This window comes from Papio anubis, chromosome 7 (assembly GCF_008728515.1).
Source record: "Papio anubis isolate 15944 chromosome 7, Panubis1.0, whole genome shotgun sequence".
NCBI classification, from domain to species: Eukaryota; Metazoa; Chordata; class Mammalia; order Primates; family Cercopithecidae; genus Papio; species Papio anubis.
The window spans coordinates 72,967,324-72,981,971 of NC_044982.1; the positions used below are offsets into that span (position 1 = coordinate 72,967,324).

General features: G+C 38.3%; 1 protein-coding gene across 1 annotated transcript in view; it reads right to left on the bottom strand.

Annotated features, from left to right (window-relative positions):
* Positions 1-14,648, bottom strand: part of NPAS3 (neuronal PAS domain protein 3) — an 861,019-nt gene that overhangs the window by 230,915 nt on the left and 615,456 nt on the right. Inside the window, 1 exon segment of the mRNA XM_017961099.2 lies at positions 13,468-13,557. Coding sequence (XP_017816588.2) covers positions 13,468-13,557 — 90 coding nt within the window.

Consider the following 14,648-nt stretch of genomic DNA (forward strand, 5'->3'; position numbering starts at 1 on the left):
CCAATTTCCTTAGCTTACTCTGACACCCTTTCCAAATTGGCCAAGTCCTAACTTTCCAGACTCATCTCTCCCATAGGAAATAGCTTTGTATATATGCCTCCCTTGGCCTGGAATACTAACTTTCCCTTTCCTACACAGAAAATGCCCTTCAAGCCCTGACCAAAAGCGTTACTTTTTCTTCAGTAAATTCTTTGCAAACTTCTCCAAGCAGAGTTAGTCATCCACATTCTATTTTCGTGATTTGTAGTGGATCTCTCCATTGTGACCATGACATTCAGTATTCACTAAAATATTTGAGACTTAACACTCATAGGTCATCGTAGCTTGGTTGCCATGTTTAAGGCATCTTGTAGGCACCAGCTCCTTAAGGGCAGGAACTACGCCTTAGTTATCAATAGCCTCAGTTTCCGGCACAGTTTTTGCACATGTAGGTCATTCAGCAAATACTAGCTGAATGCTGGCATGCATGGATGCAATTAACAGTGTGGTGAGTGTCATGGGAACCCTGGGTTTGGACCTGTTTTATTGATTACTAGGCCCTACTACTCTACTGAATCTTGGAATATTTCTAAAAATGTTGAGTATCAGAATTTTCAGGTGTATCTATATAACTTTACTGATGTTTTCACAGGTTCATTTACACCATTAGCATTGTGAGAATAACTTTTTTTTTTTTGAGAAGGAGTCTCACTCTGTCTGCAGGCTGGAGTGTAGTGGCATGATCTCGGCTCACTGCAACCTCCGCTTCCCGGGTTCAAGCGATTCTCCTGCCTCAGACTCCCGAGTAGCTGGGACTACAGGCATCCGCCACCACACCTGGTTAATTTTTGTATTTTTAGTAGAGACAGGGTTTCACCATGTTGGCCAGGCTGGTCTCGATCTCTTGACCTTGTCATCCACCCACCTCAGCCTCCCAAAGCGCAGAGATTACAGGCGTGAGCCATGGCGCCTGGCCAAGAATAACTATTTTATAGTTCTGAGCAGGATGCTTAATTGTACCATGTCTCAGTTTCTCTTAACACATAAAATGAATAATTCGACATGACAATTATGTAAAACTGTCCAGAGGTAACTAGCATTACTGGTTAACAATGAGTGCTTTGGAGTCAAGAGGGCTGGGTTTAAATGCTAGTTCTGCCACTTCCTTCTTGTATGATCTTGGGCAAGCTATTTAACCTCTTTGCCTCAGTTTTCTTATCTATAAAATGGAGACTGTAAATAGTACCTAACAATCGTTAGGGTTACACACCTTAATTTATTTAAAGTACTTAGAACAGTGCCTGGCACAGAGTAATAGCTTAATAAATGTTAGTCAGGGCACCTGTTCTTCAAGTCACCCGCTTGGGCCTCTTCCAAGCATCCTTTCCTTTCTTTCTTGTTTTAAAGCCTTTAAAATTTTTTTAAAAAGTTGTAACTATTGTTAATTAGGAGGCTACAAATATGAACAGATAAGGCTCACAGAATGATTGAAATACCTCCCAGAGAAGGCACCAGGAATGCACAAGTCAATCATTAGAATAATAATACCTCTGAATTGTTTAGAATTTTATATATTTTCTGTGTATTTTCCACTTTTTAGACCCTCAGCCACCCTATGAAAGGTTTGGGAAATATAATAAATATGAATTGACTATGTGTAAGTGTCGAGGGTCAAGAAAATCAGTATTTATTCTAGAAAATGAAATACCCTTGTGAAAGAGAGTCAGTCTGTCCTTTGCATTAGCCCACAATAAAAGGGTAACGATGAGGTATCTGTGAGAACTCCAGTTATTGACATCACTGACCTATAAACATATCCCCTTCAGCATGATATACAGCACTTCAGTACCCTTGTTTTTGTATAATTGCTGTTACCAAAAGCCTTTCAATTTCAAGTGCTCAAACGAGAGCAATTCATATTTCAGATAATCTGCCAACAAGGAAAACTAATTTCAAAATATTTGATCATAAAAGTTGTCCTCAGCTTCTACAGAGATAATTTAGTCAAATACTATCAGATAATCTGAAGGCAGTCTTAGCAGGAAATTGCTAGGGACTCCATCTAAGCAGCCTCCATTTGCACTTATATAAATGTACTGAAAGTGTAGGAGACTTTGACAGCCTGCCATATGTGATTTCATTCCATAGCCTACCTACTTTACCATCAAAAGTTACATCCTTTGAAGCATTGCCAGAATTACTTTACCCCAGTAGATATGCTAGATGTGCCCTTTAAAAGCCATATCATTTCTTTTCTACTCTGACTAGTTCAGGGTAGCATCTGCTCAACTAAATTCCTTTGAAGGTTAAAAATAAAATAGCCTACTTCACCAGGCTCCCCTCCCCCAGCCCTACCCCAGTGCTTACGAAAAAATGTCCAGCGTTGGATGAACTGCAGAGAGCACACATTTTAAAGAAGAAGGAATCTGAGAAATTGCCCTTTCGTTTCACGCTTAAGAAAAATGAAGATTCCGGCTGCTCCAAGGTCACTGGCCTGACTAGCAGCAGAGGCAAGACCAGAACCAGGCCTCCTGGATCCCAGTCCAGAGCCCTTTCTCCTGCTTTTCCAAAGACTCCATGTCTAACAGACAAAAGGATCCAGCCAGAAACTGACAATAGGAAACACCACCAACGGAGTGTCTTAATTTTATAAACAGAATATATGAATGCTTGGATTTCATCTCCAGGAAACATTTGCTTTTTTGAAATACTCATACTTGGCACTCTCTCTCCTCAGTACTGCTGACAGTTGCAGTCAGTTATTACACTGTTGTGACTTGGAAGCTGATGCCCCCAAACAGCTCAAAATTAGTAACGTCATGATTCAGGATTGTCTGTTTTCCCTTCAGCTTGCTAATCTATGCTTCTTTTATAATTATTTTAAAAGGCACTATCTGATTTCCTGAGCACCGCCCCAGGTGTTCTAAGTGATAATGAAAGGATAAACATATCATCCAGTGTCACAGAGCAGTTGTGACATTTTAGAAATATCTTCAGTTCAACTCTTCTAATTTCCATGTATGCTACAGCCAAGGTTGCAGGCCCGTGTTTTTACTAAAGAGCTGAATGAGTCCCAGTAATTGCATGATTTACTTGTCTGCTCAAGTGAAAAGGTTTTGAAATGTAGTGGAATGGCACGGTCCTTTCTTGGTCTTTGCAAACCCGGCAACGTCAATTTTAATTAATGAACCGGAAAAATTATGGTTTTTTTTTATTATTATTTCAGGGAATTGGTTCCTAGTCTCACCTCTTATTTTCCTTGAATTTGCATCTTCTGTCCTCAGGGATGTGTAGACTTTTGTAATTCACACAGATATGTAGACAGGACATCACAAGCATGCAAAACCACTGCTGCACAGCACTTTGAAGTGACCCTGGACAACTAGACTGAACAGTCGGATCGTGTTTTCCTCTTCCAGACGACCAAGTTGCAAGCAACATTCCCATTGCACTTGGCAACCAAGGCTGAGGAGATCTGTGCTTACTAGGAGGGATCTTAAAAAGTTGTCTGCCAACAGAATCTCATTTTCCATCCTCATTTCTGATTGATCTTAAAATGGAATGCCTCTGAATACTTTAATTTTTGTGCCTCTCTCTCTTTCCTTCATTCCCTTTTGATTTTGTAGATTAGATAACAATCTCTGTATAGACATTTAAAGCCCAAAAAAGGAACTCACCACTTAAAGGAACACAAATACCCCATCTGTATTGTAATACAAATAATCTCTTACTTAGTCATCTGGCAGGTTTTTAGCCGTAACGTTTCTTAAAGCGAGGCAAGCCTGTACATTTTATGGTGAAGAGCCAGATCTTTACCATAGATAGAGCTAGCATTATCGTTCACATTTTCTGGAAGTATTTCTGCATCTCCCCTATTTATAAGGACAAGAACATTTAGTACAAATGTTTTTTAAGTTCCTAATAAAGACCAAGTTTAACAAGTAGGGACTTTAACCAGAAAGAATTATCGAAGAAAGCAGAGTAGGAACAAATACCTGAAGGTCAGAGCTATAGAATAAAACTCAGAGGTTCATGAAACCATCTCCTATCTGCATGTTCCTTAAAGCTTTAGCGCGTTCCTAGTGAAGAACCAATTTTTTATTGTTTCCATGGCAAAGCAGTGCTAAACAGGATTACCTGGGGTCCTAAAACAATGTTTCTACTGGCGAGAGAAGGCCAAGAGGGAAGGGCTTTCTTAATATAAAGTTTGCTTCTCCAAAACCTAGATGAAAATCTAAACAGCGTCTGTAATTATTTACCTGATACCCAAATGCATATTACTGACATACTTCCTAGGTTCACCAAAACCCACACATGGCCCACAGGTATCTGTGTTACCTCTGCCAAGGGCCTTGAACTGCCCTAAAACATCCAATCTAGGCCATATTTTTTCCTTCCCAGGGAAAACTTCTTTCTGCATACATTCTCTTGCTCTCAAAAAGTTTGCATAGTTATTGAAAGTAATAGATTTAATCTGCCAGCACATTAAAAATTAACAGATCAGAGAAAGTTTTTGTCTTATTATTGAATGTGGTAAATTTGCAGCTGTAGGAGCCTGAAAGGAGGAAGAGACACCCAAAGGAAAACCTGGTGTGCTGCTTTAGTGAATCATTTTGGAAATTATTTATATCTGTAGATAAAAATGCAGTAGGCATGAAAACCATATCAGAAAGAAACCAATTGTATGCATTTATAAACATATATAGGCATGTGAATAAACACATATTTACACAAAAATGCATCAAAAGATACTTTAAATAATTCAACTGCTATCAGTCTCTTTCACAATGATGATTTTAAGGAAAAGAGATTACATCTTTGGACTGTCATTCCAAAGAAGGGAGTGAGGATGAAAGATAAAAAGCCATAGGGCATCTGTTGTCTAAAACTGACATCAATTTTCAGGTTACCAGCCTAGTTCTAGAACTTATACAAAAATCTAAAGTCAATTTCCTTATGATAGTCCTACTGAAATTATCACTGAAATTGTTGCCATGTTACTTCTGTCATGAAAACCATATCTTCTTATGTAAGAGCTAAAACCCAATATAGATTGAATGTGTGTGTGTAGAAATGAAATTTGAATTTCACATGAATTTAATGATTTTATGACCTCCTTTCCAGAAGGTCAAGCTATTTCTTATTCTTCATATGAGCAGTTTGCATTCACTCATCATTCTTATAGGGTCCAAGCTAACTGAGGAAGGATAGCCAGCTTAAGTGTAGAGGTATTATTTTGCATATATTGCCTATATAAGTACCACATTATGGACAGAAATTATCTTTACTTTCTAACTTTGCATAATAAAATAAGCCATTAAATTAATACCATATAGAAAATACTGCTTGTCAGGCAAAGAAATGTATATTGCTTTCCAGAAAACCAGGGACATTACATTGCCAATGCCTGCATGAATAATACATGGGTTAATTCAGAAAAACACCGTTTCATTATTTAAAAATGAATAAATTACCGACTTAGAATGATGACTAAATTTTCTTAATCTTACTTTTTGCTCAGTGCTCTACTTCAAAATGAATCTGAAAATACTATTTGATCCACACAAATAAAATTAACCAGCTCCTTACAAAGTATTTTTTTTCTGACTTGAGATCTCCTCAACTATAAAATGAAGAATACTCCATCTTCCTTTTTTTTTCTTGCTCACTTTAAGTCCAGAAATTAAGAAGCAATGTAGGTCTTCAATTCATACATTTGAAAATGGTAAGCTTATGTTGAATTATCCTGAGATTCTATGATTCAGTCTAACAAGAAAAGCTCCCTGTGCACAAACTTCCTGTGTTTTAGCCTCACTGTCTGGAAAAAATATGTTCAAAGGAATAAATAAGAATAACATGATTCTCACGTACGATGACGCACACTTCTTTCATTTTTTTTCACAGATAGTGGTCTACTCTGAAGACCTGTTAAAAATCAGTCCCATTTGGGCACTGATGAAAGCATGAGGAGAGAAAGAAATGCACCTGTAATAAGAAATTAATTTGGAGTTAAAATAAGTAAAATATCCCTATGCAGTGCATTTAGGCTGAGCATAAAGTGACAGCCAGCAGATTATTCTACCGATTTCTAATGCTGGAAATTCGGATGGCATTTACTAGCATAACCTTTCAACTCTGAGCACATCAATAGAGGCCGACAGTGGCTTGAAATATGATTCCTTGCAGATAGCATATCCTCATTCATCTGACTGTGCTGCTCTGTGCTCCATTGCACAAACAGCGTCTCACCCACTTCTGAGAGGACACTAATAAAAAAGGCATCAATTTTCAGCTCTAGTACTACTGTGATCTCTTTATATGTTCGACATCCAACATTAAATTAAAATGCTGTTATAAATCCTACTTTCTGAATCTGGAATGAGTGTTGGGTTTTTGTCGCATGAGACTGCAGCAAATCTTGTCAAAAGCAAGGAAGCACGTCTTGTTCACTCAGAATTAATGTTGTGGATGAAAGAAGGAGGTAAAAGGGGTTGAATATGGTGAACTGAGGGTGTCAGAGGCAGTGGGGATGGGGCTTCAGGGTGCCAAACCAGGCAGGGTGTTGCTGCTTTCAAGAAGTGGCTAATCAAGAATTGTAATTATCAACGACAAGCTGTGTGGCAGGAAGATTACTGATCAACAGACACACACATACACACATTCATACATATCAATAGAAAATTCTAGGCATAAAAAAATTGTTGATTCCCCTGTGGAAGAAAAATACTTTCCAAACACCAACGGTCCTGAAGAAGCCCTGTGGATTCTATCAAATCTCTGCAAAGAGGCTGCCATTGGGATTCAAAGCCAAATAGCACAGGTGACGTGCTATCTGGGCCTTATGTCATTGTTACATAATTTTAAGGTTATAAGAGACATACCTTAAATCATTGGATTGTAAGAGAATAATATTATTAGATACTGACATGTATGACTTAAGAGAGTTTCAGAAGGGTTCTATGTAAAGATGACAGGGGAGAGAGGAAAAAAAAACATCCTGCAAGTACAGAGAAGAAAGAAACTGGTTATCTTTTTCCATTCTGCTCAAGGTGGCAATGCATTATAAGAACATTAGGGATTTTTTCTACTCTTTCTGGTAAAAAGATCCCTGCAAATATAGATGATCACCTAAGAACTATGAACTAAAAGGTATTAGGAGCTTCAACAAAGATACAGAGCACAGAGCTGTATTCTTCTGCCTGGCTCATTCATAATTATGGATGAAATAAAGAGGCATGTTTGCCTATTTGGAAGGGTGGGGTGGAAGGAAAAGGGGGAAGAACGAGCAGTTCAATATCTGGATCGAACAGAGGAACTTTTTCCCCCAAGGATCCTGCAGGGAGGAACCTTGACATGCACAAAGTCAGAACGTAGACAAAGTTGCCCTGGTGAGAACGATAAGGTCACCCGTGGGATTGCTGAGATTATCTCTGTCAAGCACTCGGACAGCATGCAGTCAAATGATGCATCATGCAGTCATTTTCGGGGGGGAAAAATCAATTTCTTCACCAGGTCGCTATTTGCTTTTCAAAGTGCCCTTGTAGGCCTTCACCACCAAGCATTTATCAATTTAAATGTTGTAAATTGATAATGTGCCACTGTGCCTTGTACTGTTTCTGAATTATTTTGATACTTATATTTTCTCAATAGTCTCCAAACCCTCAGAGCTTCCACCTTCAAAAGGGCATTTTTCTTTGTTACACCCAGAAGTGATGAACTTTTTATGATTAGTGTACAGGAGAAAAATGTAGACTTGCTAGTTGGGGTGGGTGGGGGGCGGTCACAGCTGCAGAAATTTATATATTTTTCTTCTTTTTTAAAAATTAAGGTATGTGTACTTGAAATATTTTGAAAAGGGGGGCCATAAAGCAGTATTTGCATTCATTTATTAAAAGAACTCCAGTTACCCTAGCATTGAATAAATTTAGAACACCCACTGCAAAAATGCTAACACTTGGCTTCATCATTGCAATCCCTCTGCTGTGTTGAAATAATACCTTTTTTGTCTTTATATTCCAGCTCTCTAGGATGTGATGATGCCAAACAAGAGAATAACTTGTAAGGAAAGCTAATATCTTCTCTTTTTTTAACCCCATTAAAGAAATATATATATATCTTTTACAAGCAGGGAAGTAAGAGTGTTAGCTACATACTAACCTCAACTTGATTTGCATTGAAAAACACAGAATGGAAGAGTGAGGCTTGCACTTTGGAAAAGCAAAAGAAAGACATGGCAGTTGCAAAGCATCTTTAACCTCCAGTGATTTATTGGCCCTCGGCCAAGTTATCAGGGGAATCTAATTCTTCTTTATTATTCAAATAAACCACATTTGGCACCATGGTTCCCTTTCAGAATAGCTTCACAAATAGACTGAGCTCTGTCATTTATTTGACCTTGTACTTGTGTGCTGTAGCTGTAATTTTATTTGCCATTCTATATAACAAATGCAGAGAAATCTAAAATATGGAGATGAACAACAGGATAAGGAAAGGAGTTTATGGCAAATATATCTGCATGGCTTAAAAAAAATACCAAATTTAAAACAACCACTAACCCCCTTTCACCTTCACCTCTATTAACTCTTATTATAATCTGCAGCCACCCTGCCCTTTTCAGCAAGCTGCCTTGAATCAAGTCAATTTGTAACCTTGTCTGCAGCTACCTTCTGGCTGGCTTACAATAGCCAGGAAATACCTTATATAAGGGTGAGAACTAGATGAGAAAAAAGGGAAGTGACTCATTATGTGCACGAGGGGACTGGAGGCAGTGGGGGGTGATTAGAACACATTTCAAGAGAGGCTTTAGCTGGCACGTAGGGTATTTTCTAATGATATCACCCCATACAAATGTGTACATATCCTGGCTTGCTCTAGATCTCATTTTGTTGTAAACAGGACTCTACATTAACCTGAAAGCACTTTGCTGGGATAGGTGTGCATCAGAATTATCTTGTCTCACCTCACTTTCCAGAAAAAATGTTTTCAGAGGATGTGAGTCCAATTGTATTCTCTGGTTAACTGAGTCTCTCATGTCCTCTGCCTCTGGCAATGATAATGTGAATTTCCCATGAGGATTTAGAAGAAAATGCAGGATGTGAGTATGGGTGAAGGAAAGCCGATTTGAAACCATGTAAACCACCAAACTCGCCAATGCTATTATGAGGCCTGGATGCGGGAACAGAATTTCGCTCTCCAAATGGTCTTCCGCACAGCTATGGCTGGCGGGGAACGGGCTTCTGCCTGTTAGGAGATTTGTAATTTGGGTCTTTGTGTTTGCTGTGTGGATCATGACAGCCTTGCTGTGAATATGGACTCCAGTGGAAGCAAACTGATGTCATAATCTACAGGTTAGCTCTACCAAAATTGTACGTGAGATTTTCAGATTTCAGTCCCAGAAAAACTTTGCTTTCCTTAAGAAACAATGGTTTTTCATTTTTGATGGTTGACTGGATTTCCCTTTTTGCTTTGGTTACCATGAAGCTCATGGTTAAATCTGAAGCTTTAATAAAGACCATTTGTACTAAATGGTCTTTTTATGAGCCCCTTTTTTGTGTTTTCCTACTATGTGGTAATAGTTTACCTACTTTTGCTTATCTCCTTTTCCTTATTCCCTAGTTCTATTTTGACATTATTTTTATCATATGTGTTTATGTAAGCTATTTCAAATCCTTTGTGGAAAGAGGAGAGTATAAGCCAACAAATAAATATTTCTCTAAGCTTTAAATCCTATATCAACTAGAAATATTTTTTATTTATCATGTAAAGTCTCTTTTGGATTCTTTGGCGATTAAGCCCCTTACATTTTGGAAGATATTTCATAAATGCTGGCTATATATCATTGCTACATTTTCAGGGTTAGGGAACCCATTCTGTTTTCTTAATTCATTTTCACATCTGCCTGTTCCATTATAGTTAGAAAGCAGAGCTGTTGTGAGCAGCTCTGAATGCCATCACCAGGTATAAGAAGTTATTTAGTCTCTATGCAAGCCAAACTCAGCATCAGTATGTGGGAATCTTCTTTTAAGATAAGGCCTCTTGGTGAGTAACTGGGAATCATTTTTACACAGGAAAGCAAGTCAACAGTGGATACTTCTATAACCTGAAACCACTTCTTGGATGTTGTTAGGTTAAATATATACATCTCTCTCTCTCTCTCTCTCTCTCTGTGTGTGTGTGTGTATCTGGCAAAGTCAAGAGGACTATTGAGGAGGTTCAGAAATCACCATCATTCACTAATTCCCATAATTACAACAAGATGAGAATACTTTAAAGAGAATATCCAGCAAGCACATGCCCTGGACACCAAGAGCTGTCCCACCCAAGGGAGTGTCAAAGAGAAAATCCGCTCTGGCTGTCTCTATCCTCACGCTACACAACAGAGCTCAGTAGAAGGTTCCCTATCTTGTTTTATTGTGAGCTAAAAAAGAATTCTAATTCTTTCCTGAGCAGAAGCTGTTTTAAAGCCACCACATTTATGTACACATTGAAAGAAAATAAAACTGAGGAAGGGATATCTTGAGAGTTAGAAACACAGACATAGCTATGCTCTGCAACAAACTGACATGCTCACAGTCCTCCTCAACAATTTCACTGGACAAGTCTTTGATGACAGAGTTACACACTATCTTTAACAAAACTATTTGGAAAGGAAAGGAGGAATCATAACTTTATAGATTGCTTATCACTGTCTAGAATTTGATGGAATAACCACTTAGCCAAAGTTGTAGAACACAAGCAGAGCATTTGGTTTGCATTTGATTAAGGGTGTGTGTGTGTGTGTGTGTGTGCGCGCGCTCATAAAAGAACAAATGCTTAATTGACTTAGAGTATATTTACTTTGTATATCACCCCACAACCCCTACAGCTGAAAAAAGGCATTGAAGAAACTTGGAAAGAGTTGTGTCTTGGGGACTTCGATTTCTCTATTAGGACTCAGAAACTTCACTGGGTAGAAAACTCTTTTCCAGAGTTTTAGCATAGATTTTTTTTCTCTCATGCTTTGGGCATTTAAAAATATATCATGTTCTTATCAGATTATTTTTATACTAATGCAGAACTATTCTTAAGCTTCAGTTTTGAACACTAAATACATAAATTGGTATATGCAAAAATCACTTTTAGGTACATAAATTGGTATATGCAAAAATAAATCACTTTCTACTGATTGACCCCTCATCAATTCAGTTGTGTAGTGCTGCCAAATGAAGGCCCATATCTCCTATCTCATAGCCTCTACCTGCATATTTGACAGTTTCTGCCAACGCTGAACACATCCACCACAGGAGAAGGCAATGGCACATTTTGGTCAGGGTCCACCCCTGGATAAGTCAAGATGCTGACTACTGCGATGCGCTTTAAAACCCATTATATATAAAATCTGGGACTGACTACACAGAAATTGCCAGATACTGGACCATGTCTACATAGCTGCTTTATTTTACAGAAACATCCATTATTTGTTTCAGATTTTACGTGATGATACAGTAGAAAAGCAGCTAAATAAAATACTTTTAAGGAGAAACCAGCATAGGGTTAAAGCCAAATTTTTCTTGAACAGATGATATTTCAGATGGCCGCACTATTCCAGATGCATCAATTTCCTTGAAAATCCAATCCATATATGTGCATATGCTGTGCTGGCAGGAGGACTGACTGAAATGGCCAAAACCCAAGAGCTAATATTCTTTTGGCCAGAATAATGCAATTATTATTTTCCTAGCTATCAGTCTAAGCATACAGAGCCATCTGTTATGCAAAGCAAACATACACATCTCAATTACAGAAAATGCAGTTGCCTTGACAGAATTTGGATTACACCACTAACCAGGGCTGTAAAATGTGTTTTGAGCTAGTATATAATGGATGCTTTTCAGGAGTTCCCTAATTAGCATTTACCTGCTTAAACTAATTATTCATCCTTCTTCTTTACTGGCTTATTAAACTTTGCTGGATACCCTGCATGAAACATGAATATGTGCATTGCAGAACAACAAACAGTGGTGTTTTCAGTTCTATATGGTAATAACAACATCGCAACATGGTGGCTCGCCAATTTCAAAATTGAAGATTCTCAATACTAGGTCCCAGACAGATTAAGACAAGGCTTAAAGTCTATTAAAGGCTATTACAAAACCAGATCTTTCAACAAGATACAAGAATACTAATACTGAGTTGACAAAAGCTCGGTTTCTATCATTTGGTTTGCTAAAGTCCACATAAGATAGAATTACTCTATACACTATAGTTGAGAGCTTGCATGTTCCTCAAAAAGCATTAACAGAACAGACCCTTGTTTGGATTCTCAACAGTAAATAATCAAATTTGGCAGTGGTTCTCCTCCTTCCCCAAGCCTCCTCACATGCCAAATATCTCTCTCTATTATTTTCCAATGTCTTTCTTGATTTAGCTATTACCCGGCAAACTCACTAATAGCCAAAAGGGTCCAGACTTGCTGGATACCTCCTTAGAGCTGTGCCAACTTTCAGAAGCAAGGAGTCTGGGGTGGGTCCTGTTTTAAAGGAGAGAGACAAATCTTATCTCTATCTCTAGCTTCAAGGGGCAACTGAATGAGCGGTAGATTATCCAACTTGGCAGATCATCACACACACACACAAAATCCCTCCCACCGAGGCAGTGTTTTCCTCATGCCAAATCACCAGATGAAAGGGGTCAAACTCAGCCAATCACCTGTATGGGCGCAAATACCCAGATGTTCAGCCTTTTTATGCAGAAAACATCTGGATAATTAGCTGAATTGCAAACCTTGCTTCAGGATATTTTGGCATTCACTAGATGCAGCCCATGTCTTGGAATTCACTGGAACTTAAATTTTTGTGTTCCAGGGGAATTTTGAGAAGTAACATCCAGGGTTTTTGTCCCTGGCCCGTCAGCCTCCATTTTCTTTTCTTTTACTCTCCAAAAAACACATGTGAGTAATTAAATGGCAAATAATGAAAAGCTATCTTATTTTATGAAATCATCTTTCAGCATTTGGAAGCATTTGCAAAGGCAGCAAAATATATCCTTGCTGGAACCCTCCCTGCAACACATTTTAATGGTCTCTTTCAGTATTTCTTGACTCCAAATGACTCCTGCCATTGTGTCAGCTCCCAGGATAATGCAGGGTACTCCATAAACATCCAGTAATAGGACACAAGGGAAGCACTATTAGTGTGTCCCTCTCCTACCGGGCACAGAGGTTTCAAAGTTCAAAACAACCAAGGGAAGAAACTTCATTTGTTCTCAATAAATTAATAATGATCCTTGCAGGGTGGGGAGGGGAACTAAAGTTTTTGAGCACAAGTTTATTCTGAATGTTCAACACTGACACACAGGTTTCTCACTGACTTTGAGAGAACAGTCAGGTAAAGCCATTAAATAATAAATTTGATAATTCATGCTAAACAGAATATTCCTTGAAGAAGGAAAAACATGAGGCTGAAGAAGGCTTCATAATCACTGCCAAGAATCTAAAATTGTTTTACTTACTTGTGAGAGGCCTAGGTAGATGGAGACTGTTTCGGAAATGTACAAAAATTTTCCTTCTTGATTTAGTGCAAATACAAAGCCATCCAGGGACTGCAGGAAAAAAAATATAAATAGATTAATAAATATAAAGGATGCAGATTTAATTAGTAAGGCCACTGAGAAAGCAATACATTGATTTTTTTTTTTTTTTTTTTTTAAGACAGAGTCTTGCTTTGTCTCCCAGGCTGGAGTGCAGTGGCATGATCTCAGCTCACTGCAACCTCTACCTCCTGGGTTCAAACAATTCTCCTGCCTTAGCCTCCCGAGTAGCTGGGACTACAGGCACGTCCCACCATGCCCAGCTAATTTTTGTATTTTTAGTAGAGACAGGGTTTCACCATGTTGGCCAGGCTGGTATCGAACTCCTGACCTCAGGTGATCCGCCCCCGCCTCGGCCTCCCAAAAGTGCTGGGATTATAGGCGTGAGCCACTGCGCCCGGCCACGCTGAATTTAAGACCATTTTTTTCTCCGTGTTTAATGAAAGTCCTAAGATCTTTTAGTATTGCATTATACATGAATAAATTAAATGTCTGAATTAAGACTGAAAGCTTTCTTTTACTTTAGGGACTTATGTCTCTTTCATTTTGATCAAGATACATTACATTCATGTACAAAATAAGGTCATGCTGATTTTATGAGATGTTGCCTTTATTTTTTTTTGGATTCAGTGGTTACTGAGATTAAATCAGCAAGATTCTCCATTAAATAGTTGAACAGGAATAAAGATCGTAATGAAATGAAAGAAAAAAAGGCTTCCTATATCAAGAGCAGGTAAAATCACTACTTGCACTACTCTGAACATCAACAATTTGCTAATTAATAAGGAATGATGCCTTCTTTACTCCTAGTGCCCACTATGTTAGAACAATAGGAAATGTCAATACATTAAGGGATAATGTTTATGGGCTGCAATCTGACAAACTGTAATCCTGTTTTGCAAAACTCTCTATTAAAGTTTTATAGCGACAGTTCTAGTTTCTATCACAACTCCTGAAATGGAACAAAAGAAGAAAGAAAGAAAGAATAAAGAAAGAAAAAGGATGCTACACATCATCTGTAACTCCTAAAACCTCAGTCTACTTTCCCAATGGAGGGTTGCATTTTCAGTTTGATGAATGGTGTAAATCATCATGAACTCCAC